The 21,240-nt window shown below is 32.0% G+C and overlaps 4 protein-coding genes and 2 long non-coding RNA genes across 6 annotated transcripts; 2 read left to right on the forward strand and 4 right to left on the reverse strand.

The window, feature by feature from the left end:
* Positions 1-3,709: 3,709 nt before the first annotated feature.
* Positions 3,710-5,932, reverse strand: LOC119615477. The gene is made up of 7 exons (XR_005232453.1): positions 5,874-5,932; positions 5,732-5,775; positions 5,568-5,648; positions 5,442-5,497; positions 4,493-4,551; positions 4,040-4,110; positions 3,710-3,922 (listed from the first exon to the last, which is right to left on the reverse strand). It is a non-coding gene; the product is annotated as an uncharacterized LOC119615477 (long non-coding RNA).
* Positions 5,933-6,628: 696 nt separating this feature from the next.
* On the reverse strand, positions 6,629-7,194 carry LOC119615478. Its single transcript, XR_005232454.1, has 3 exons — positions 7,067-7,194; positions 6,857-6,999; positions 6,629-6,795 (listed from the first exon to the last, which is right to left on the reverse strand). It is a non-coding gene; the product is annotated as an uncharacterized LOC119615478 (long non-coding RNA).
* A 1,148-nt stretch (positions 7,195-8,342) lies between these two features.
* Positions 8,343-9,440, reverse strand: LOC119615480 (galactose mutarotase-like). Its single transcript, XM_037971482.1, has one exon. The coding sequence runs from the start codon at positions 9,438-9,440 to the stop codon at positions 8,343-8,345; it is 1,098 nt and encodes a 365-aa protein (XP_037827410.1).
* A 742-nt stretch (positions 9,441-10,182) lies between these two features.
* Positions 10,183-11,959, forward strand: LOC119615474 (copper transport protein ATOX1-like). The gene is made up of 3 exons (XM_037971478.1): positions 10,183-10,552; positions 10,675-10,750; positions 11,587-11,959. Exons 1-3 carry the CDS (start codon positions 10,547-10,549, stop codon positions 11,718-11,720), a joined length of 216 nt encoding a protein of 71 aa, XP_037827406.1. The 5' UTR covers positions 10,183-10,546; the 3' UTR covers positions 11,721-11,959.
* A 4,278-nt stretch (positions 11,960-16,237) lies between these two features.
* LOC119615476 (POC1 centriolar protein homolog) lies at positions 16,238-17,806 on the reverse strand. Its single transcript, XM_037971480.1, has 3 exons — positions 17,598-17,806; positions 16,778-17,541; positions 16,238-16,718 (listed from the first exon to the last, which is right to left on the reverse strand). Exons 1-3 carry the CDS (start codon positions 17,716-17,718, stop codon positions 16,251-16,253), a joined length of 1,353 nt encoding a protein of 450 aa, XP_037827408.1. The 5' UTR covers positions 17,719-17,806; the 3' UTR covers positions 16,238-16,250.
* A 607-nt stretch (positions 17,807-18,413) lies between these two features.
* LOC119615479 (NADH dehydrogenase [ubiquinone] 1 alpha subcomplex subunit 9, mitochondrial-like) lies at positions 18,414-20,512 on the forward strand. Its single transcript, XM_037971481.1, has 4 exons — positions 18,414-18,636; positions 18,783-19,221; positions 19,335-19,700; positions 19,761-20,512. Exons 1-4 carry the CDS (start codon positions 18,597-18,599, stop codon positions 20,152-20,154), a joined length of 1,239 nt encoding a protein of 412 aa, XP_037827409.1. The 5' UTR covers positions 18,414-18,596; the 3' UTR covers positions 20,155-20,512.
* Positions 20,513-21,240: the final 728 nt, after the last annotated feature.

Below are 21,240 nucleotides of genomic sequence, written 5' to 3' on the forward strand. Positions count from 1 at the left end.
GGGCCCGAATAGGTCCATAGCCTGATCTTTTATTAGTAATTATGCTATTATCCTATTTAGTCTGACAACGTAAGTCCTGTTAGGTCATACCTAGAGTCCCTAATGTTGCGACGGTCGTCGGACGAAATAGTAAATTTAGTTTTACTTTTCTCCATTTCAATAGATGGAAGCTATAATTGTGCATGGTCAATATTGTACACACCTTACGTAAGTCCCGGACAACAGGACAATTTTAGTCTAGTTCGCGTTTGCGACGTGTGGTGTGAACAATATGGTCATGCAGAATTATAGATTCTTCAGCCCTATCCTTTACAAACAATTTGAGGCTCTCAGAATAGCTTCCATAGCATATCTGAGAATGCTCAAGTTGTGAAGAAAGAATAGCTAAGGCCAGCCCCCTCTTTTACAATAGTCCATAGAGTATTTGTTTTAGAAACATGCGTTTGTCCGCAGTGAAGTAGTAAGGGTAGTCCTACAGGTTCTAGGTTATCAAAACCATCTTCTAGATGCACCTTTAAAAGTTTTTCTGTGGGAAACAACTACTAAATTTTATCCATTTTAGTTTTTCTTGTCTGCATCTCCTGAAACCAAAATAGAAAAGAAACAATTAGAAACGTATCTACGAACTATAATACATTTTTTACATTACCTGCAAACTTTACTTTCCTGAAATACACCGCCGATAGTAAGATTTTATTTAATTTGAGATTTCAAGATTTATCTTTGGTTCTTTTGGATTTGGATTTTGAGTTTTTTTTGTAGAACGTTTAGCTTTGTCGTTACGAACGTTTTGGATTTAGTTTTTGAATCTTTACTTCCTTTCTTTAGAATTGATTTTTTTTAGTTTTCCTTTGGGAAAGAGGAGGAATTTCTTCTAGTATTTTGCTTAATATTTATCATAGAGGTAAATAGTTATTTTTTTACTAGCGGTCTATTATACAAATCATCAATTTTGTCGTTTTATCATTTTGTGTGAGTTGTGATTGTATCATTTGGTCATTCCGCGTACTGTCTGCTAGGAATGGTTTTAACTCGCTCAGCTAGAAGTCGTTCGCAAGCTGACAATAGAAACACTCCCAATATGGAGAACGTTAATAGGACCACGGTATTAACTGTAGTTCCACTTCGCACCCGACGTATACTATCGCCAGTACCAGTGCTACTACAACCACTACTACGTCGTCCGTTACGCCAGCAGTCCAGCAATTTATGACAATGGCCCATGAACGTTCTGGCTTTCATAATGAATCGGCCATTTCAAATAGCACCATAACCTCTCCTGAGTATAGCAGTATCACTGCCAGAAATGTGCAGCAAGAATTTCGAGCTAGTGTGCCTTCTGCAGCTCCTCAAGCCGCTAATAACTTTGCAGCTACACCCGAGATGTGTAATTTTATACGGGAGGAAATGAGGAGACAAATTCAATCTATACGACAGGAACTTTCTCAAGTCATATCACGAGCTGTTTCTCAAGCATCACCTCCACAGCCAGCGGTGCCACAGCCACCTGTTGAACAACAGAATAATTTATTATATAATATACAACCACAATCCCAAATGAACATACCTGTTAATAACAACCCGATGCCATATGCTTTTCAGCCGACACAAGGTCCAGCAGTTAACCAGCAGCCATATTATCCACCACCAAATCCAGGATTTAATCCAGTTTTTCCGACAGCTCAGTCGTCACAAGCTCCTAGTCTGCCAAACGACCACCCATTTTCCACCCAGCGGAAGGTAGATTTGTCCAAATGGGGCATAAAATTTGATGGGTCGACGAAATACATGAGCGCGGAGGATTTCATTTTCCGTGTTGATGTCTTGAGGCAGGACTACAACTGTACCTTCAATGACCTTTTACGAAGTTTTCACGTTTTGTTGGAAGGACCAGCACTGGACTGGTACTGGAACTTGCGGAAGCTCACAGCAATACAGTCCTGGGAAGATTTGGTGAGAGCTTTTCTGACCCAGTTTAAGCGTTATGAAAGCGAATTCCAGCTGCAGAAGCAAATTATGGACAGACGCCAGTTGCCTCAGGAGAGTTTTGAAAGCTTTTACAATGCTGTTATGAGGCTGAGGAATCAACAAAGGAATCCATATTCCGAAAGGGACCTCGTTGAAATAATGAAAGCCAACCTAAAGCCATCGTTATCCCACTTACTGTTCGCAGTGAAGACTGAGGGGCTCAACAATTTCTGCCAGCAAGCCAAACGAGCAGAAAACTTGCTCTATAATCAGCGGCAGCAGTTCCAGTCGAGGCCACAAGTACCTCAAAGAGTGAACGAAATTCAGTGTACCGAAGTAGATTCATCAGTCGTCAATGTCGAGCTAGACGCTTTAGCAACGAATAATCGTTATGTCTGTTGGAATTGTAAGGTCCAAGGTCATAGTTTTGTTGACTGTCCACAATCACTAAAAAGGCAATTTTGTTTCCGATGCGGAATGGATGGTGTATTGGCACCCAACTGTCCCAAGTGCCAGGAAAACCGGTCACGGAACCCGTCTCAAACTGGGGAGACGAGTTCGAACAAAGTTTAGACCCAGTTCACCAACAGCAATATAATAAAGTCAGTGTTAGTAAGGAGGTAGTCGACAAAAATAAGGCGCCGAAACTTAGCGTTTTTGGTAGAATATCGAAGAGGATTAGAAAAGCGAGAGAACGATATAAAATGCGCAAGAAAATACGTCATGAAATTGCCGCGGCTTCAATACATGAAGGTGAAGACTGCCGAATTTACACCTATATTGACATAGGCGGTCAACAGGTTAAAGGTCTGTTGGATAGTGGTGCCACAGTCTCAGTCCTAGGTCGAAATTGTTTGGATCTAGTACGAAAAGCTGGTCTTAAGATTCATGCGTATGATAATCTAATAAAAACTGCGGACGGTACAGCACACCGTATAGTTGGTCGAGTCCAAGTGGAAGTTACTTGTCGAAATCTAACGAAACGTATAAACTTATACCTAGTCCCGACCTTAAGTAGCGAGTTATTTTTAGGCGTAGACTATTTTAAAATTTTAATATTGGTGCCTTCTAGTTGAAGACCTTCATGGGAAATCGTTGGGGGTATTTCATGCCAAAGATTTGAAACAATAGTTTCAACATCTTTGGTGGTTCTAGTCCCAACGATTATACCTACTCCTAGCTCGAACCAAAATGATAAAACCTATTTTATTTTCTGTATTTTGTATAAATGAGTTAGTAGATACTTTCTACACAAAACATTTTGTTAATGATATTTTGCCTTGATTATATTTAACACTTTGTTTTCTTTTTTAGTGAAAGCCTACGACCAGGGAAGTTCATTTGTGTTGTGGAACAGTAAACAGTCGTGATAGTTTGCCCGTTAACGAGTAGTTCGCCGAGTGCTCAACCAGACTAAATATATTAATTTTCGTTTATGACCACGTTGTGATCGTCAGACGCTAGTCATAGATGCAATTCCGTCATAGCACCCTTTGGAACCATGCGCTCAGGGTTAGGAATTATTAGTCATCTAAGCGCTGACTAAAATTTGGCAATTTGAATTGTCTGGGAGCAAAGCTGCGACGAGTATCCAACAAGCGTTTCGGGTAGAAACACGTGAATTACTCGTTAACAGGGAAATCTATCACTACGGTATGTTGTTCTCACAACACGAACTATTCCTGGCAAAATAGTTTTTTTCTAATGGAAAACATTATGATCTTAACGATCACGAAATAAGGCAATATATCTATAGTTTGCTTTTAAATCTAATTTAAATACTAAATCTAATATTAGACTAAACAGAATAACTTAAAATTAGATGTTAATAATAGAAATTTAAAGTTTTCGCTTACCGATTAAAATTTGCGTTGATTGGAGAAATTTTCCTCTCGATCTTACAGTTGGCTGGTATTGTTGATTTTCTTCAGGAACCAAAATTTGATGATTCAACCTGTGAAAGGAAAAACAAAACAATTAGTATTTGGTCTAAAGTAAATTTTGATGATACAAGTCATTTTCAATATCTAATCATTTGATTTAGATAAGTTCAGTATTAGTTAGTACTTACGTTTTAGAACAATAATTGGGTTCATATACCGCATTCAAGCTTCCGGTCCAGGTCCAATCTGAATTTATAACCTGTGGAAGAGAAATAAAATATAATTAGTTGAATTAATTTAATCTAGCTTTTTGTAATCTTCTAAAAGGACAAACTGAATTCCAAGCTAAGATCAAATCATTTTTATTTATTATTCCTTTTAGAAAATTACACTTTATATATATATTTTTCTTTTTTTTTCAAAATAATTTTATTTTTGAATATTTTTACTTTTATTTCCGGAGAAATTGTAAGGGGTATTTCTCGCCAAAGTCTCTAGACGTTAGTCTATGAGCTTTGGTGAACTTAGTCCTTACATTTCTACCAAATTCCTACGATTAAGTCGTGAATATGAAGAGAAAACTTAATATAAGTGAAATTATGTTTCATTATATATTATTTAGTTTTAGGTTTATTACTTACCTTTCCTGAACGGAAGCAGCAACCAAGGCCAAATCCCAGGTCCAATTGAATTTTATTAGCTGAAAGTAAAAGAAAATTTATAAAATTATTAGTTTTGAATTAAAGCAAAAGATATTTTAATCGGAGAAATAATTTTATTTTCACTTTTCTTTTATTTTATCCATTTAGGATTGGTTTGATGTTTTTAGAGTTTTCTTTATTAATTTTTCTTTTGTTTTGGTTACAAAAGGTTTTGGTCACGGTTCACTTCATTTTTGTTTACACAAATAATTTTGTTTTAAATTTAACTGATTCACAAATTCTGATGGCCACTGTAAATTTTCAAACCTTAGTTTCCGTTGGTCTCGCTTATTAGATCCAGTCACTAAAAATTTTCACGTTTTTTTTACACCCACTGTATTTGAAGAAAAAAAAATATTTCACTGTCACTTCACTTTTTGTTCTCACTGTATCTTCCAAATTTAAATTTTAAATTTTTTTTTCACTTTTCGGGACCACTGTAATTTTCAAAACAATTTACTATTTTTCAACTTTTTTTAATTAAATTAATTTTTTTTGTCCGTACCCTTTTCACACTCACTGTAAGTTTCGATCAAAAAAATTTTTTTTTAAACATTTTCACTGTTAATTTATCCGTCCGACACAACGATTTAATTTTTATTTCTCTCAATTAATTTGTTTTTATTTTTTTGTCCGTATAATTTTTGACACGCACTGTAAATTCCAAAATATTTTTTTTACCCGAATTCACTTTTTCCAAAACCCGAACCGAAATTATTTTAAATTTATAAAATTTTTTTTATTTTATTCGATTAAATTTTTTTTTACACGGCACTCACACTTTTGACGTACACTGTAACCAAAATTTTTTTTTTTTATGCACCGAACCACATTTTAATTTTCACTAAAGTCCACTTTTTATATTTCAAATATAATCCATTACACTTACCTTAAATTTCCGGAACCACCTTAATGCCTAGTCCACCGGCCCATCTGGAACAAAACCTGAAAAATTTAAAACAAAATTATTAGAAAATTTTATAAAAATAATTTCCACACTTTTTTTTTTACTTACCAGTTCATTCTGCTTCGATCCGCCATCTTTCAGAATCGGCCATCAGTTTTTTATATAAGCCCAAGGCAGCCAACATGATCCCTGTAAAGAAAAGAAAAAATTTGGTTGTGTTAGTTAACAACACCACTAATAAATTTTTCTATCACTATGTTTTTGTTACTTACCTTATTTAAAATCCCCTTATACGGCCATAGAAATCCACCAGAACCTGTAAAGATACAAAAGAAAAAATTATTATATTGTTTTGAACTATTTAAATTAATACTTTTATTATTTTATGTAATTATTAACAAAAAAATTACTTACCTCGTTGTATCCATTGATATTTTTTTTTGTTTGGGTGCTTCTTCTTCACCCACGCGTAGTATTTTTCTTATTTGCCTCCTCCTTTTCCATTCATTCAAGCAGCTGTTCACAGTACGTCGCCGCCTGAGTAGTTTTTAACGGCGGTACAGAGTTGTACTTTTGTTCTCGAATGAATAAGGGTTGCCATAGTGCAAATTTTTTGTATGGGAATAATGAAATACCCAAAATCCCAGAAAAGTTTTAGGACATTAGGGTAGTTCAGAAAAATTAGGGCGCGTTTTTTTCCCTCCCATCCTGTATCCAGGGATGGATAACAGGAGTGGTGGGGTTTGTCGTGTGCACCCTGTAGTAGAGCTACTGAATAGAAGAAGAAGAAACTTAAACAGGTGGCAACACAATGAAAAAGGGATTTTTTTTTTGTTTTCTTTTTTTGTGAGAAAGAAGAAGAGGAATAAAAACAAAAACAAATAGCTTTAGAAAAAATTTTATGTAGGCAAACAAATTGCTGAAAATTTGTTGAAGCCATATTGGTAACCGAGGTTTCTCGATGCCAAAAGAAAAAAATGTCGGTCCTTTTTGATTTTTGCTCGGAGAGAAGAAGAAGGTGGAGTCTGTGGCCATCATAAAAAAAAAAAAACTAAATTTTTGATTTTTTTAAACTAAATAAATTTTATTAAAGAATTTAAACTTAACGCTAAACTTAAAGCTAAGCTTAAAGCTAAACTTAAAACTAAATTTTAAAATATAAAAATAAAAGAAAAATAAACAAACCTGCAAGCCACTGCAACACGACTCCATCCAACGAGGGAGAAGCTGCTTTTCAGCACCACCACGCCTGGGGTGCTCTGGTATCAGTTTTTGGTTTTCCGACTAAGTGATAGTTTTTACCTGGACGACAAGACGGACGTACAATATTCCTTTTCTTTATATAAAAAAATTTTATTAGTTAGGGCAAGATATCTTTATTCTTGAGGAATCCTTACCTCGTATTGCTTGACCGCCGCCATCCCGCGTGAAATCCTCATTTCAACCACGCGTGCGCGAACATTAGGGTAGAGCTCTGGCCTAGAATTATAGTAGTTTTCGGTGTTTGAGTCCTAGGTTTCCGGTAATAAAGGTAGTTTCCCTGAAAATAAATAAAGAAAATAAATTAAAGGAATAAGGTAAAAATAGATAATATTTTGTTTACTTACCTGGTTTACCCGAACGGACCTTAATACGGACGGACAGGAAAGCCTTCTCCGCCAAAAGAACTCTTCTCAACCTGTAATTGCCTCCAGTAAACCAGTCAGTTGCCGCAGCGAAATAATTGCCTAATCCCGTTTATCCCCAAGCGAAATCAGGAACTTTTAAAAAACGTAAACGTAAAATTTGAAAATATAAATTTAAACCTAAATCAAAATCTAAAACTAAATCTAAATTTTAAATTCTAAAACATAAATTTAAAACTTAAATCTTAAACTAAAGCTAAATCTAAATTTAAATTTTAAATTCTAAATTTTAAAACCTAAATCTTAACCTAAAACTAAATCTAAATTCAAAATATTAAAACTAAATCTAAACTAAATTTTAAATCAAAACCTAGTATTGTTAAATATTGTTTGGAGTAATTTTGTTTCAATAAAACTAAACCTTATTATAATGTTTGACTGAAAATTTCGAATTAGTTATCATTTAAAATGATCGGTTAAATAACATAAGCGGCGGTAAGTAGGGAAGGTGAATGTTTGCAGGATAAAATTTTGGGACATCCCTAATATTAGGATGTCATGGCGGGGTTATCCACTCCCGAGTGGGAGGGTTTATACTGGCACAACATCTGCCAGCCGTTATAGGTCGTAGGTACGTTTCAGCAGGGAGACAGACAGAAACCTACTCGGTGCCCATTTATATTTATTTCGTTTATTTCTTTTAGCTGGTATGATTTTTATGTGTGTGTGTAGGTGTCTAGAGTGGTAGCAAGAACCACCCCCATCCGGCGAGCTCCAAGCCCGGCGAACGCGAGCATACCAGCGCCGCTACCACTCCTGGCAACACTAGTTTCTTTTATTTTGTTTTGGTATGGTTATACCATACCAAACATATACAACCACTACACTACAAATGGTGCCCCCGCTTTAGAGGGTAAAGGTGGTGCCCGTTATGTTAAGCATGGAGCATTTTGTTTGGAAACACAAAAGTATCCCGACTCTATGAATCATGCTAATTTTCCTACAATATTTTTAAATCCAGGCGAGAAATATTATCATGATGTCGTATATAAATTTGGTAATTGAAAATATTTTGGAAAATTTACTATAAAGATATGAATAAATCCTTCAATTTAATAAAAAAAGATATTTGTTTAGTTTTAATAGTTTTTTAGTTTTATATTCTACAAATAAAGAAAATTATTTGATAAAATCCTAGAGATCGAAAATTTTATTGCAAAATTTATAAAAATTATAAAATTTTGTAAAAATGTTTAAATTATTCACAACAACCAAAACGGTAGACCACAGTATGGCAATATTTCTGTTTCGGTCCTATAAACACATTCGGAAAATTGCACTGATTCATGGCATCAGGGTAGTTTTGACAAGCCAAACAAAAGGCACCATATTGAGCATACACTGCTCTAGATTTACCAATTATAGGTTCAGCTCCTGCTTTATCAATATCAGGCCAATCATTACAAGTACTAAAATGGACCGAAGGTTGATCGCTAAAAATCTCCAACCATCTACCCGAACAGGGATGTATAACTTTGGCTATAGGTTTAATTTGACCTTCACAGCTATCAATACAATAATTATTATGAAAACCTTTGTTGGGATAATTGAAAAATTTCTTAAGCCGTTTGCCCAAATTAACATATTTGCGCAAATCATAGGGAGTATGCTTGACAGGCATCAAACAACCGGTGGGTATATGCTCTTTATCACATTCCACGATTTTGTTACTTTTTATCATGATATTATGCTGGAAGAGCGCCTCCTTGCGGGTATTATGGCCAGCCAGGTTTAAATATAGATTATTAGATATATTGACTGGTGTTTTACGATTCGTTTTGGCTTCTATATAAATCCCTAAATTGTTGTTATCATCTAGGTTATACGTTATAGTGGTGGTTAATTGTCCAGGATAACCTTCAGAGCCGTCAGGATTTATATGCTGTAGTATAATACCATTCTCGTTTTCTTCTATTAACTCCCAAATCATACTATCAAATCCTATAAAACCACCATTTAATTGATGTTTATCCTTAAGATTTTTGGTCAAACAGCATTCCTTTTCATCTAGAGTAAATTTGGCCTGAGCCACACGATTTGCTACCCTGCCAATAGTGGCTCCTATGTATTTAGTTTTATGATCTATATAACCCTGGATATTGTCAAAACCCAAACAAATGTCTTCTATATTACCATGTTTATCGGGGTATTTAATCATTTGTATTGTAGCTCCCAGTGTCAGAATGGCTACACTCATATTGTTGTTATTGGTCATAACAATGCGATAAACATCCACCGGTTTGGTGGTAAGGGGATTTAGAGCAGTTCCAAAGATGCTGGTATTAATAATTACCATTTTTTTATAAATTTTGAAATTTTTAATTTAACTGATTTTAATTTTTTTTTTTTTTTTGAAGTTTATTTTGAAATAATTTGGGATTAGGGCTTTTCAATTTTACATAAATTTCTGAATTTCCGATAAAGTTATAGAAATTTTACTGCAAATAGAAAGTTTTTTTACTGTTTATAAATACATATAAAAATGTGTTCATGTTTTTATACAATTGCAAATCTATTACCTTTAACGTCAGCCGCTAATCGACAGCAGTACCAATTGTAAGCATTATGTCAAATATTTAAAAATAACGGCATATTTCCCCTCTACAGAGGAAAAATACCTTCACTTTCAATAGCAATTATGCTACAATTAAGCCATCTGGCAACTTTTCACAAAATGAGCAACAATCATAGACAAAACAAAGATGTCAAAAACTCTGCAAGCTCTAAACCCGTTAAATTATTCAAAACAACTTAATTTAAAGTTAATTTGAATTTGTTTAATATCTAAATTAATTAATTTATACAATTTTTATTAAAAAATATAATTTTTACTAACAACAAGTAGCAAATTTGCTTTTCTTTAAAAGTTAGTTATGTTATACATAAATAACTTAACCAAAAAAACGCTACATTAACACCACTGTAAAAAAAGTCACTCAATTTATTTCAAAGGGAATTTATTTAAGGTGCTATTGGCAGCACATAATTCTAATAACATAAAATGTCAAATCACCCATATAAAAAATATACACCCACACTAACATATGTCAAACTGCCAACAAAAGAACTTAATGGAAATCGATAGTGCTGACACCTTATACAATACACCTTAATTAATTCTATTCTTGCGTTTTCCATCATATTCGTTCAGTTACTAAACTAAATTTATAGTATTATTAACTAATAAAAGTGCCAAAATTAAGCGAAAAATAGAAGCAAAAAAAAAAATTCCACACAACAACAAAACAACAATAATTTGTTTATCAAACAATAACAGCAGACATTTGCAAATTTCTTTTTTCGGTTAAACGTGAAAAAGTAAACGGCATCAAAGTGTTGAACTTACCGCAGCTATATTTGCAAGCCAATTCAGGTTCGTCAAGAAGTCAAGCGACTAGCAAAATGCCCGTAAGTAAAATTAGAAAGAAAAATATATGATAATATTGTATATGCAAATAATGTGAAAAAGGTCAAGTTGTTTTAGCATTAATTAAATCCATTGTTTCGATTTTTTTTTTGTTTTTGTTAAGGTGCATGAATTTAAAGTGGAAATGACCTGCTCTGGTTGTTCCGGTGCAGTGGAAAGAGTATTGGGCAAGCTAGGAGGTAAGAAATTTAATTGCTTCAATTGAGTTTTAATTAAATATTAGGAAACATATATAAATGGACACGTCAATGTTGATAATTAAGGTTAAATTGATGGAAATTTATTTTTATGGAAGTTTGGGGAAATAAGGGGGTGTTCAATAGATATTTCCAGGAACTAGGTTAATATTGTGAGGTTTTTTTAGATTGAAAGTACTAGTTCAAAGTTATAGCTTTTCTTAATTTAATGGGAATACCTAAATGAGTCATTGCGGGACCTTTTGTTTGTGGTTTATGCAGATTCCTTAGAATATAGATAGAGGCTGCAGCATAGCTGATCTGTGTGTCTAACCTTTCCGGCCGTAAGCACTTGTGATTTAAATGATACGTATCAAAAAGTTATCCTATAACTTAGGCAGAACTGCATGAAGCAACAAATACAGAAGAGAAATAACATTATGGAAAACAGAAGTTCTTAATAATTGTTAATTACAAGCTTAAAATCTTGCAAATTTTTATTACAAATAATTAGTCTAGACATGAACTGCCAATACAAATACATATGTGCATTTATGTATTTGTTTATAATCAACAAATTCGCTTTATTTCCAATATTTTCCTTTTGTTATTATTAAAAGTTTTTTGACCTATATCGTGTGTTTTTGTTACCAACTGATAACGAAACACGTACCGCAAAATCTACCATTAACTTTATCTTGAAAATAATGTGTTCCATTTGCTATCTTGGTTTTTTGTACTCTATGCATTATTTAATCTTGATATATTACTCTATAATAGTAGTTTCAATTAATATGCTTTTCTGTCTCTGTGTGTTTTGTGGTTTTTTGCTTTAACAGATAAAGTGGAAAAAGTAAGTATAGATCTAGATGAGAAAACTGTTTTGGTTACCTCCAATCTATCGGGCGAAGAGCTGTTGGAAGTTATTAAGAAGACTGGCAAATCAGCACAATATGTGGGTGTGAAAGAATGAAACGAAATGTTTTGTAAATTTCGCAAAATAGCGAAATTAAAACTGGAAGTTTAAGAACTATTTCTGTTTTTTGCTTTTCTTTTGATTTAAATTTAAAGTTATTTACCTATATTTTATTATTAATTTACTAATGTATAACATTTGAATGCAAGCAATTTACTTTATTTTTTTATAAAATATACTTTAAGAGTTAAATACACTGTTAAAGTGTATGATTTTTGTTAACAAAAAAAAAAAAACTGGATGTATTGTTTTTTTCTTAATTTTGTTAGGAAACTTAAAAGGGCATTTTTTGTTATTGTTAATCTATAGAAAATCGTTTTCATTAAAAAAAAAAATCGTTATTTAAAACAATTTTTAACGAATTTAGTTTTGTTTTGAAAACAAAATTAATTTTTTGCTCAAAAATTTATAGAAATTTTAAGCTAAATCATAAATATATTTCTTTTTTAAATAAAAAATTATGAAATTTCATAAATTTTTTTAATTTTTTTCAATTAAGTAGAATGAATAGTAGAAGTTTTTTTTAAAAAAAGCCAAACAATGTACACATTCAATGGATACCCATATATTTACAACAAATACAAAATACTTTACAAATTTAAATAAATTATAAAATATAAAAATATAATAATATTAAACAAATTTAAAGGTTTTAGACAAAATAATAGAAGGAATAGTTAATAAAACGAAAAAGAAAATTTGAAAATTTTTACTCTCAACAAGATACAATTTTATTCAATTATAATAAAACAAACAAAAACAAAGATATTATATGATATACAGCTATAAAAATAAACTTTTAAATGTTTCAATTTTTATTAATATTAATATAAAACACAATAAATATTTATATATTCCATTTAAAAATAACATGAGTTTTTATTATTTATTTAAAGCTTGTTCCATTTTTTTAACCCTTTCATTAAGGCCATAAAACATCATTATTATTTTGGCAATATCATTTTTAATTTCCTCTATAGGGGTATAACTGTTGGAGCAAACATTTGTGATCTTGAAAATCAGAAAAGCGAAATAAAATTTAAATTAAAAATTCCTAAAAAAAAACTTAAGAAAAATTTAAAATTTTAATTTATTTTGTGTTATTTAGTGCAAATAAATGAAAATTTAGTAATTTTGTTAAATTTCGAAAATTCGAATATAAGTTCGAAAATTCGAACATAAATTCGAAATTCTAGAAATCTTCAAAATTTAAACCTAAGTGCATTTTTAATAAGAAACTATTAAAATTTGTAAGATTTTCTTAAAAATTCAAGTTCGAATATCAAAATTTTCTGTTTTGAAAATTCGATTTTGGTAAAACATAAGAAAAATTAAAATTTTTGATAAATTTTGGTGTTATTTGGTGCAAATAAATGAAAATTTAGTAATTTTGTTAAATTTCCAAAATTCGAAAATAAGTTCGAAAATTCGAAATTCTAAAAATCTTCAAAATTTAAACCTAAGTGCATTTTTAATAAGAAACTATTAAAATTTGTAAGATTTTCTTAAAAATTCCTTAAAAATTCAAGTTCGAATTTCAAAATTTTCTGTTTTGAAAAATCGAATTTGGTAAAACATAAGAAAAATTAAAAATTTTGATAAATTTTGGTGTTATTTTGTGCAAATAAATGAAAATTTAATAATTTTGTTAAATTTCCAAAATTCGAAAATAAGTTCTAAAATTCGAAATTCTAAAAATCTTCAAAATTTAAAACTAAGTGCATTTTTATTAAAAAATTATTCAAATTTGTAAGATTTTCTTAAAAATTCTTTAAAATTCAAGTTCGAATTTCAAAATTTTCTATATCGAATTTTCGATTTGGCTAAAACATAAGAAAAATTATAAATTTTAATAAATTTTGGTGTTATTGGGTGAAAGTAAAGGAAAATTTAGTAATTTTGTTAAATTTCCAAAATTCAAAAATAAATTTGAAAATTCGAACATAAATTCGGAATTCTAAAAATCTTCAAAATTTAAACCTAAGTGCATTTTTATTAAAAAATTTAAATTTGTAAGATTTTCTTAAAAATTCTTTAAAATTCAAGTTCGAATTTCAAAATTCTTTATTTTAAAAATTCGAATTGGCTAAAACATAAGAAAAATAAAAAATTTTGATAAATTTCGTGTTATTTGGTACAAAATGAAAATTTAGTAATTTTGTGAAATTTCCAAAATTCGAAATTCTAAAAATATTCAAAATTTAAAACTAAGTGCATTTTTATTAAAAAATTATTCAAATTTGTAAGATTTTCTTAAAAATTCTTTAAAATTCAAGTTCGAATTTCAAAATTTTCTATATCGAAATTTCGATTTGGCTAAAACATAAGAAAAATTATAAATTTTAATAAATTTTGGTGTTATTGGGTGAAAGTAAAGGAAAATTTAGTAATTTTGTTAAATTTCCCCAATTCGAAAATAAGTTTGAAAATTCGAACATAAATTCGGAATTCTAAAAATCTTCAAAATTTAAACCTAAGTGCATTTTTATTAAAAAATTATTCAAATTTGTAAGATTTTCTTAAAAATTTTTTAAAATTCAAGTTCGAATTTCAAAATTTTCTATATCGAAATTTCGATTTGGCTAAAACATAAGAAAAATTATAAATTTTAATAAATTTTGGTGTTATTGGGTGAAAGTAAAGGAAAATTTAGTAATTTTGTTAAATTTCCAAAATTCGAATATAGTTCGAAAATTCGAACATAAATTCGAAATTCTAAAAATCTTCAAAATTTAAACCTAAGTGCATTTTTATTAAAAAATTATTTAAGTTTGTAAGATTTTCTTTAAAATTCAAGTTCGAATTTCAAAATATTCTATATTGAAATTTCGATTTGGCTAAAACTTAAGAACAATTACAAATTTTGTGATATTTCGTGCTGTTTTGTTAAAAAATAAGATAATTTACTATTTTTGGCCAATTTCGAAAATTCAAAGTTAAGTTCGAAAATTCGAAATTCTAAAAATCTTCGAAATTGCAACCTAAGTATAATTTTATTAAGAAATTATTGAAAACTTAAGAAGAATTAAAAATTTTGTGATATTACGTGTTATTTTGTTAAAATATAAGAAAATTTATTAATTTTAGCCAATTTCGAATATAAAATCGAAATTCTTAAAATCTTCGAAATTGCAACCTAAGTGCATTTTTAATAAGATACTATTAAAATTTGTAAAAAATCTTCAAAATTGACTACTAAGTTGATTTTTATTAAGTAATTATTAAAAGTTTTAAGATTTTCCTAAGAATTGCTTTAAAATTTAAGTTCGAATTTCAAAATTCAAATTTACTAAAACTTAAGAAAAATTTCGCAATTTGTTATATTTCGTGTTATTTTGTTAAAATAAATTAAAAAATACTAAATTCGAAGTTGAGTTGGAAAATTCGAACATGAATTCGAAATTCTTAAAATCTTCAAAATTGAAACCTATGAATTCCTATAAAATTTAAGTTCGAAATTCAAAGTTCTTTGTTGAAATAAATTAAAATTTATTAATATCGGAATATTTCGATAACTCGCAATTGAGATCGAAAGTTCAAACATAAATCGGAAATTTTTATGGCCTTCGATAGCATACACTCTTTTTATTCGATATTCAAAAAATACCATAAACTTCCGGCTAACATAATGGCTCTGCCATGTGCCTTTATATTTGAGGGGAAATGCAGTTGGAAACAGTCTATAGACTAGTCTATTGGGCAAGTATATTGACTAGTCTATTGACCAGTTTATGGACTAGTCTATTGACGTGTCCCTGACCTAGTTTATTGACTAATGCATTGACTTGTCTATGAACTAGTTTATTTACTAGTCTATGGACTAGTCTAATGGCTAGTCTATTGACTAGTCTAATGGCTAGTCTATTGACTAGTGTATGGACTTGTCTATTGCCCAGTCTATTGGCTAGTCTATGTACTATTCTATAGACTTCTATATGGACTAGTCTATTCATTGGAGTATGGACTATACTATAGTCTTGTATATGGACTAGTCTACGAACTTGTCGATTAACTAGTCTGTGGTACAGTCTGTTGAATAGTCTATGGTCTACTCTATTGATTAGTGTATGAACTAGTATACGGTCTAGTCTATTAACTGGTTTTTATAGGAGATTTGGATTCGAGTACTTTGGAGATGGGCCAGAAGTAGTATCCCCCAGTTTTTCTATAGTCATTAATGGGTTCAGGGATCCCAACACATTGAAAGCGAAATAAATCTAAACAATTTTTTATTAAAAACGTCATATAACTTCTTTTATTATTAGATATTAATACAATACTGGACATAGAGGTTATATAATATGATCCAAGAAAATCAAATATAATATAAAGTAATTTATATATGGAATAGAAAAAAATATCAGAGAAAAAATAAGTTAAAACACAAAAATGACCACCTAATTTTTAAAGTAAAACTCAATTCAAAAGATGAATTTAACTGCAAGGTGGCTGGTCCTCCTATTATACATATTAATAAATAAAAATATTAAAAAATGTGAAAAATTAAAGAAGTTTTTTTAAATGAAATTAAAAATATTTCGAACTGGCATTCGTTTGATTCTGTAATTTCCTATTAGGAGAATTATTATAATCATCGAAAAAGCTACTTTTACTTTTAGGAAAATTTAACAAAGAACTGCTATTAGAGCTTAAATGCCCAGAAGTCCTAGATGTTGACGACAACGACGTCGAAGTGGCGGAGCAATTAGTAGTAGTAGTAGTGATGGAGGGTGAAGATGTCAAGTGTGTAGTCGAATGTTTAATATATTCACTTTCAAGCACCTGGAAATTTTCATCACGATTATTATAGGCCATTGATTGGCGGGGATCGATAATTATAGATTGATCACTAGCATTTGTAGTGGTTGTCATAGTGCTGGCAGGCGTTTGTTGAGCATGAGGCACAATGCCACTTTCATTTAAAGTTTCACGCGCCAGCTTGGCCTCATAGAGAGAAACGTCATAGGTATGAAGATTGGATTTCCAAACTAAAAGCTTTAGAAAAGGAAAAGTTTGTATTTGTGATGTGATTTACTTTCCTTTTAACCACTTACCTGTCTATCATCTCCCGCCGAGGCAAATTGTGAACCATCCTGGCTAAAAGCCACCGCTGTTACTTTACCCGTATGACCCGTTAGGGTATAAATGGGTCTGCCTTCTAGTAAGTCTAATATTTTCATGGTCTCATCATCACTGCAGGTTAGTAAAAAGTTGCCATTTGGATGAAAAGCCAAATCGTTTACTGCGCCCACATGTACTTCATATAATTGTATTAACTCCTGAGCTACTAAATCAAATATCTTCACGCGATTACAAGTCATGGCAACTGCTACCGCCGTGCTATCCGGATGCCAAGCCACCTGTCGTCCCATACCCTTTTCCTCGGTAAAACAACGTATACATTCGCCGGAGTTGACATCATAAATACGCAAAGACTTGTCATCACCACAAGAGGCAATCATTTGTCCATTAGGGCTAAATTTAGCCGCTCTCACCCAATTAGTGTGGCAGGCAAAGGAGGTGAGGAATTTCTTTTGAGCCACACGCCACAACTTCAAAGTTTTATCATCGGAAGCTGTCACCACCATTGTACCGGAAGGATCAAAATCTACTGATCTTACCGGTTTACCATGAGCTAAAAATTCCCCAGAGACTCCTTTCAATTTTGGTTCCCATATCTTGACAGTTTTATCTTTGGAACAAGAGGCCACCAATTTCGATTTGGGCGACCAGCTGACACCATAAACACTATCATTATGGGCTGAAAAACGTATACATCTGGCGGCTTGATTTAAATCCCACAAAATAACAGAGGAGTCTGTAACAAAGAGATTTAATATAAAATTTGTTTTTTTTTTCTTGTGAAAAATTTACCCAAAGAACTAGTGGCCACTTTATTGCCCTCCGGATTAAAGCGCACTTGTGTTATGGCTTGACTGTGTCCAGTAAAATGTCTTTCTAGACAAGGATCAGCAAATTGTTCATTATTTAACATTTTCGGGGGATTTTTACTTAAAAATTTACAACAATTAAATTTTTTCTTCGTTGTTTGTATTTTCTTTTAATTTTTGCGGGTTGATATTATACTTTGTGTTGATATGACAACTGTGGCAGCTGTCACCAAGAAAACAAACCGTTTATTTTAAATAAACAAATCAAAGAGGGCGCTAAAAGAAAAACAATATAAACACAAAAGTTGCCACAGCAAAGTCGCTTAACTTTTTTTAAGAAATTAAAAACTGACATTTTATAAAAACTAAGAACTTTTTTCAATATTTTGTATTATCTTTGTATTACTTTTATCTTATTTGTATTCTAAATTAACTATTTTTAAAAATGTTTACATATACATATTATTAAAAATACCTTAAGAAGTATTGCCACATGTCGTTAAAAGTCAATACGGTAACTCTCAAAGCAAAGTGTTCGCTAGAAGAAAAACAAAAATGAGAGCTGCCACTAAAAACATTTTAGAAAAATCGCTTAATTTGTTCGAAAAGAAATAAGAAATGATAATTTAAATTAAATTTATAGTTATTTTTCAACAATCTTTGTTAAATTTGAAATGTTTAAAAACTTATTTTTATTAAAAATAAATTATTTATTAAAATTTTTATTTATTATTAAAAAGTACCTTCAAAAGTATTGCCACATGTTAAGAATCTTAATATGGTAACTCTTTTGTTTCGACAACAGCTGTTTTTTAAGGCGAATTTTGTTTTGACATTTGCCACAATCGTTCACAGCGAATTCAATTCCGTACGAAGTCACTGCGAGAGCCACTTTTTTGCATTGCAGGGCTCTATAAATAATAGAAAAAAACAATTAATTTGTTATAAATATTAAGGATTAGCGTAAGCTTTAATTGGCAAAATGGCTTCGCTTATATTAATGAGGAATGTGCAAATGGCAAGTAAGTAAAACTAATGAAAATTCACTTCCAAAGTCTCACCAAAAAACAAGTGGAAACGAAAAACTTATGTAACGTGTGTCTAAAAGAGACCTAAGGAAATTTTCATTTTCCAACAAAAAGAACTAAAATTGTGTGTTAATTTCTAGAGCAACAAACCAATGGCGCCTTGGGTGTATTGTGCTTGCGTACGGCCAATTATTCTTCCGACAGTCCACGTCCCCTGAAGACCACCAATTTGAGTGCCATGAAACGCGGTACCGGTGGCCGCAGTAGTTTCAATGGTATTGTTGCTACCGTTTTCGGTTGCACTGGCTTCTTGGGCCGTTATGTTTGCAATAAGTTGGGCAAGTCCGGCACCCAAATGATTTTGCCCTATCGTGGTGAAGATTCCGAAGCTATTCGCTTGAAGGTATGCGGTGATTTGGGTCAGGTTTTATTCCAATTCTATCATTTGTGCGATGAGGAAGCCATTCGTAAGGCTGTCAAATATTCGAATGTTGTCATCAATTTGGTGGGACGTGAATATGAGACTAAGAATTTCAAATTCAATGATGTTCATGTGGAGGGTGCTCGTCGCATTGCACGGTGAGTGTGAAAACCGATAGCATTCGTTTCGAAAAGTGAAAGAAACTATTAATCGGTTCTTTTAAGTTTGTTAAGGATTTTTTTGATTGAATTCTTTTTTATAACCATTCCAGCATCTGCCGCGAAATGGGAGTTGAACGTTTGATTCACGTTTCCGCCTTGAATGCTGATCCCCATCCCAAGAGTCACATCATTGATGGCGGCAGCAATTTCTTGCGCAGCAAATACTGGGGCGAACAAGCCGTACGCGAAGAATTCCCCGAAGCCACCATTATTCGTCCTTCGGATATTTATGGTTCTGAAGATCGTTTCTTGCGTTACTACGCTCACATCTGGCGTCGCCAATTCCGTTCGATGCCTTTGTGGTACAAAGGTGAACGTACCGTTAAACAACCCGTATTCGTTTCCGATGTAGCTCAGGGTATTATTAACTGTGCCAAGGATCCCGATACCGCTGGCAAGGTTTATCAAGCTGTGGGGTAGGTTTCATTTAAACACACAAGAAAAATAAATGTAAATTTAAAACTATTACATTTTAGTCCCAAACGTTACCAATTGAGCGAATTGGTCGACTGGTTCCATCGTCTTATGCGCAAGGATGAGAAATGGTGGGGTTACCAACGTTACGATATGCGTTTCGATCCCACTTTCGTTTTGAAAACCAAAATGACCGAAATGATTTGCCCTGGCCAACCTGTGGGTGGTTTACATTTGGAACGCTTAGAATTGGAATGCGTTACCGATAAGGTACTCAACAATGTACCCACCTTAGAAGATTTGGGTGTACAATTGACCCCCATGGAAAATCAAGTACCCTGGGAATTGCGTCCATATCGTGCTGCTTTGTACTATGATGCCGATTTGAATGAATTCGAAACACCAGCACCACCACAAACTATTGCTCCACGTGATGAACAACGTTTGTTCGCATAAGAAGTCCTACACACCACCATTACATAAGGTCCACTGCCGAGGGCCAGGACACTACACACCATTATAATTGATATGAGGAAAAAAAGTGGTTCGGTACGTTGGTGGTGGCCGGTTCGTCGTATGAAAGAAAAACGTTTACGTATGCGTGAACTATTATTTATTGTTTTGGTGGTGCGTTCATTGTGGTATGGTGTGTTTAGTGAAGAATATTTAAATGAAATTGATAATTTTTAAACAATAGCGAAGATTTGTCTTGAAAAAACAAAACAAAATTATAATTTAATTACAAAAAAAAAACGTACTGTTGTCTATAACTAAATCTAAATAAAACAAAACTGAGTGTAACACTCATTAATATCATAAGTATATCTGTGTTTTAAATTATCCTTTACAGACTAGACTAGTCTGTAGATCAGACTATAGAATAGGATAGACTATCTATAGAATTGTATATAGACAATACTATAGACTAGATTTATACTATACAATAGACTAGACTATAACTAGACTACAGACTAACCTATAGACCAGATGATGTACTACAAAGTAGATTATAGACTAAACTGTGGAGTAGACTATAGACTAGACTGTCGACTAGACGGCAGACTATTCTACAAACTAGACTATTCTACTAGTCCTAAATCAACACCCCCCTGCGATATCGGAAAGTGAGAGACAATTACCCCAGGCACTCTAGAACCACCTTGACACAAGAGCCGGCTGGTGCAGTTTCCTCAAACTGTTACCGTGAACGTATCGTTCCAGGCACTTTAAAATCGTTCCCAGCCTGTCATCAAAGCCTCATGACACGGTGCATTTATTCAATTGTCCACTAGGTCTACAAAATTTGCGCCCCATAGACCTATGGTTAAGACCGACTGAGGTGGCAACAGTTTCCAATTGATAGATAGATAGATGATGATAGATAAGGATAGATAGATAGATAGATAGATAGATAGATAGATAGAGTAGATAGATAGATAGATAGATAGATGATAGATATATAGATAGATATATAGACAGATAGATAGATAGATAGATAGATTAGATAGATATATAGATATATAGATAGATGATAGATAGATA

The sequence above is a fragment of the Lucilia sericata genome, unplaced genomic scaffold, assembly GCF_015586225.1.
Source record: "Lucilia sericata isolate MDLA Ls3-8-SP2 unplaced genomic scaffold, ASM1558622v1 Contig005313F_arrow, whole genome shotgun sequence".
NCBI lineage: Eukaryota > Metazoa > Arthropoda > Insecta > Diptera > Calliphoridae > Lucilia > Lucilia sericata.

Excerpts from the sequence above, each read along its gene's own strand:
- LOC119615480 (XM_037971482.1), bottom strand. The coding sequence starts at position 9,440 with ATGGTAATTATTAATACCAGCATCTTTGGAACTGCTCTAAATCCCCTT.
- LOC119615474 (XM_037971478.1), top strand. Across the intron at positions 10,751-11,586 it reads AGTATTGGGCAAGCTAGGAG|ATAAAGTGGAAAAAGTAAGT; the intron begins GTAAGAAATTTA and ends TTGCTTTAACAG.
- LOC119615476 (XM_037971480.1), bottom strand. The coding sequence starts at position 17,718 with ATGTTAAATAATGAACAATTTGCTGATCCTTGTCTAGAAAGACATTTT. Across the intron at positions 17,542-17,597 it reads AGTGGCCACTAGTTCTTTGG|ACTCCTCTGTTATTTTGTGG; the intron begins GTAAATTTTTCA and ends TCTTTGTTACAG. Across the intron at positions 16,719-16,777 it reads CGGCGGGAGATGATAGACAG|CTTTTAGTTTGGAAATCCAA; the intron begins GTAAGTGGTTAA and ends CCTTTTCTAAAG.
- LOC119615479 (XM_037971481.1), top strand. The coding sequence starts at position 18,597 with ATGGCTTCGCTTATATTAATGAGGAATGTGCAAATGGCAA. Across the intron at positions 19,222-19,334 it reads GGTGCTCGTCGCATTGCACG|CATCTGCCGCGAAATGGGAG; the intron begins GTGAGTGTGAAA and ends TAACCATTCCAG. Across the intron at positions 19,701-19,760 it reads AAGGTTTATCAAGCTGTGGG|TCCCAAACGTTACCAATTGA; the intron begins GTAGGTTTCATT and ends ATTACATTTTAG.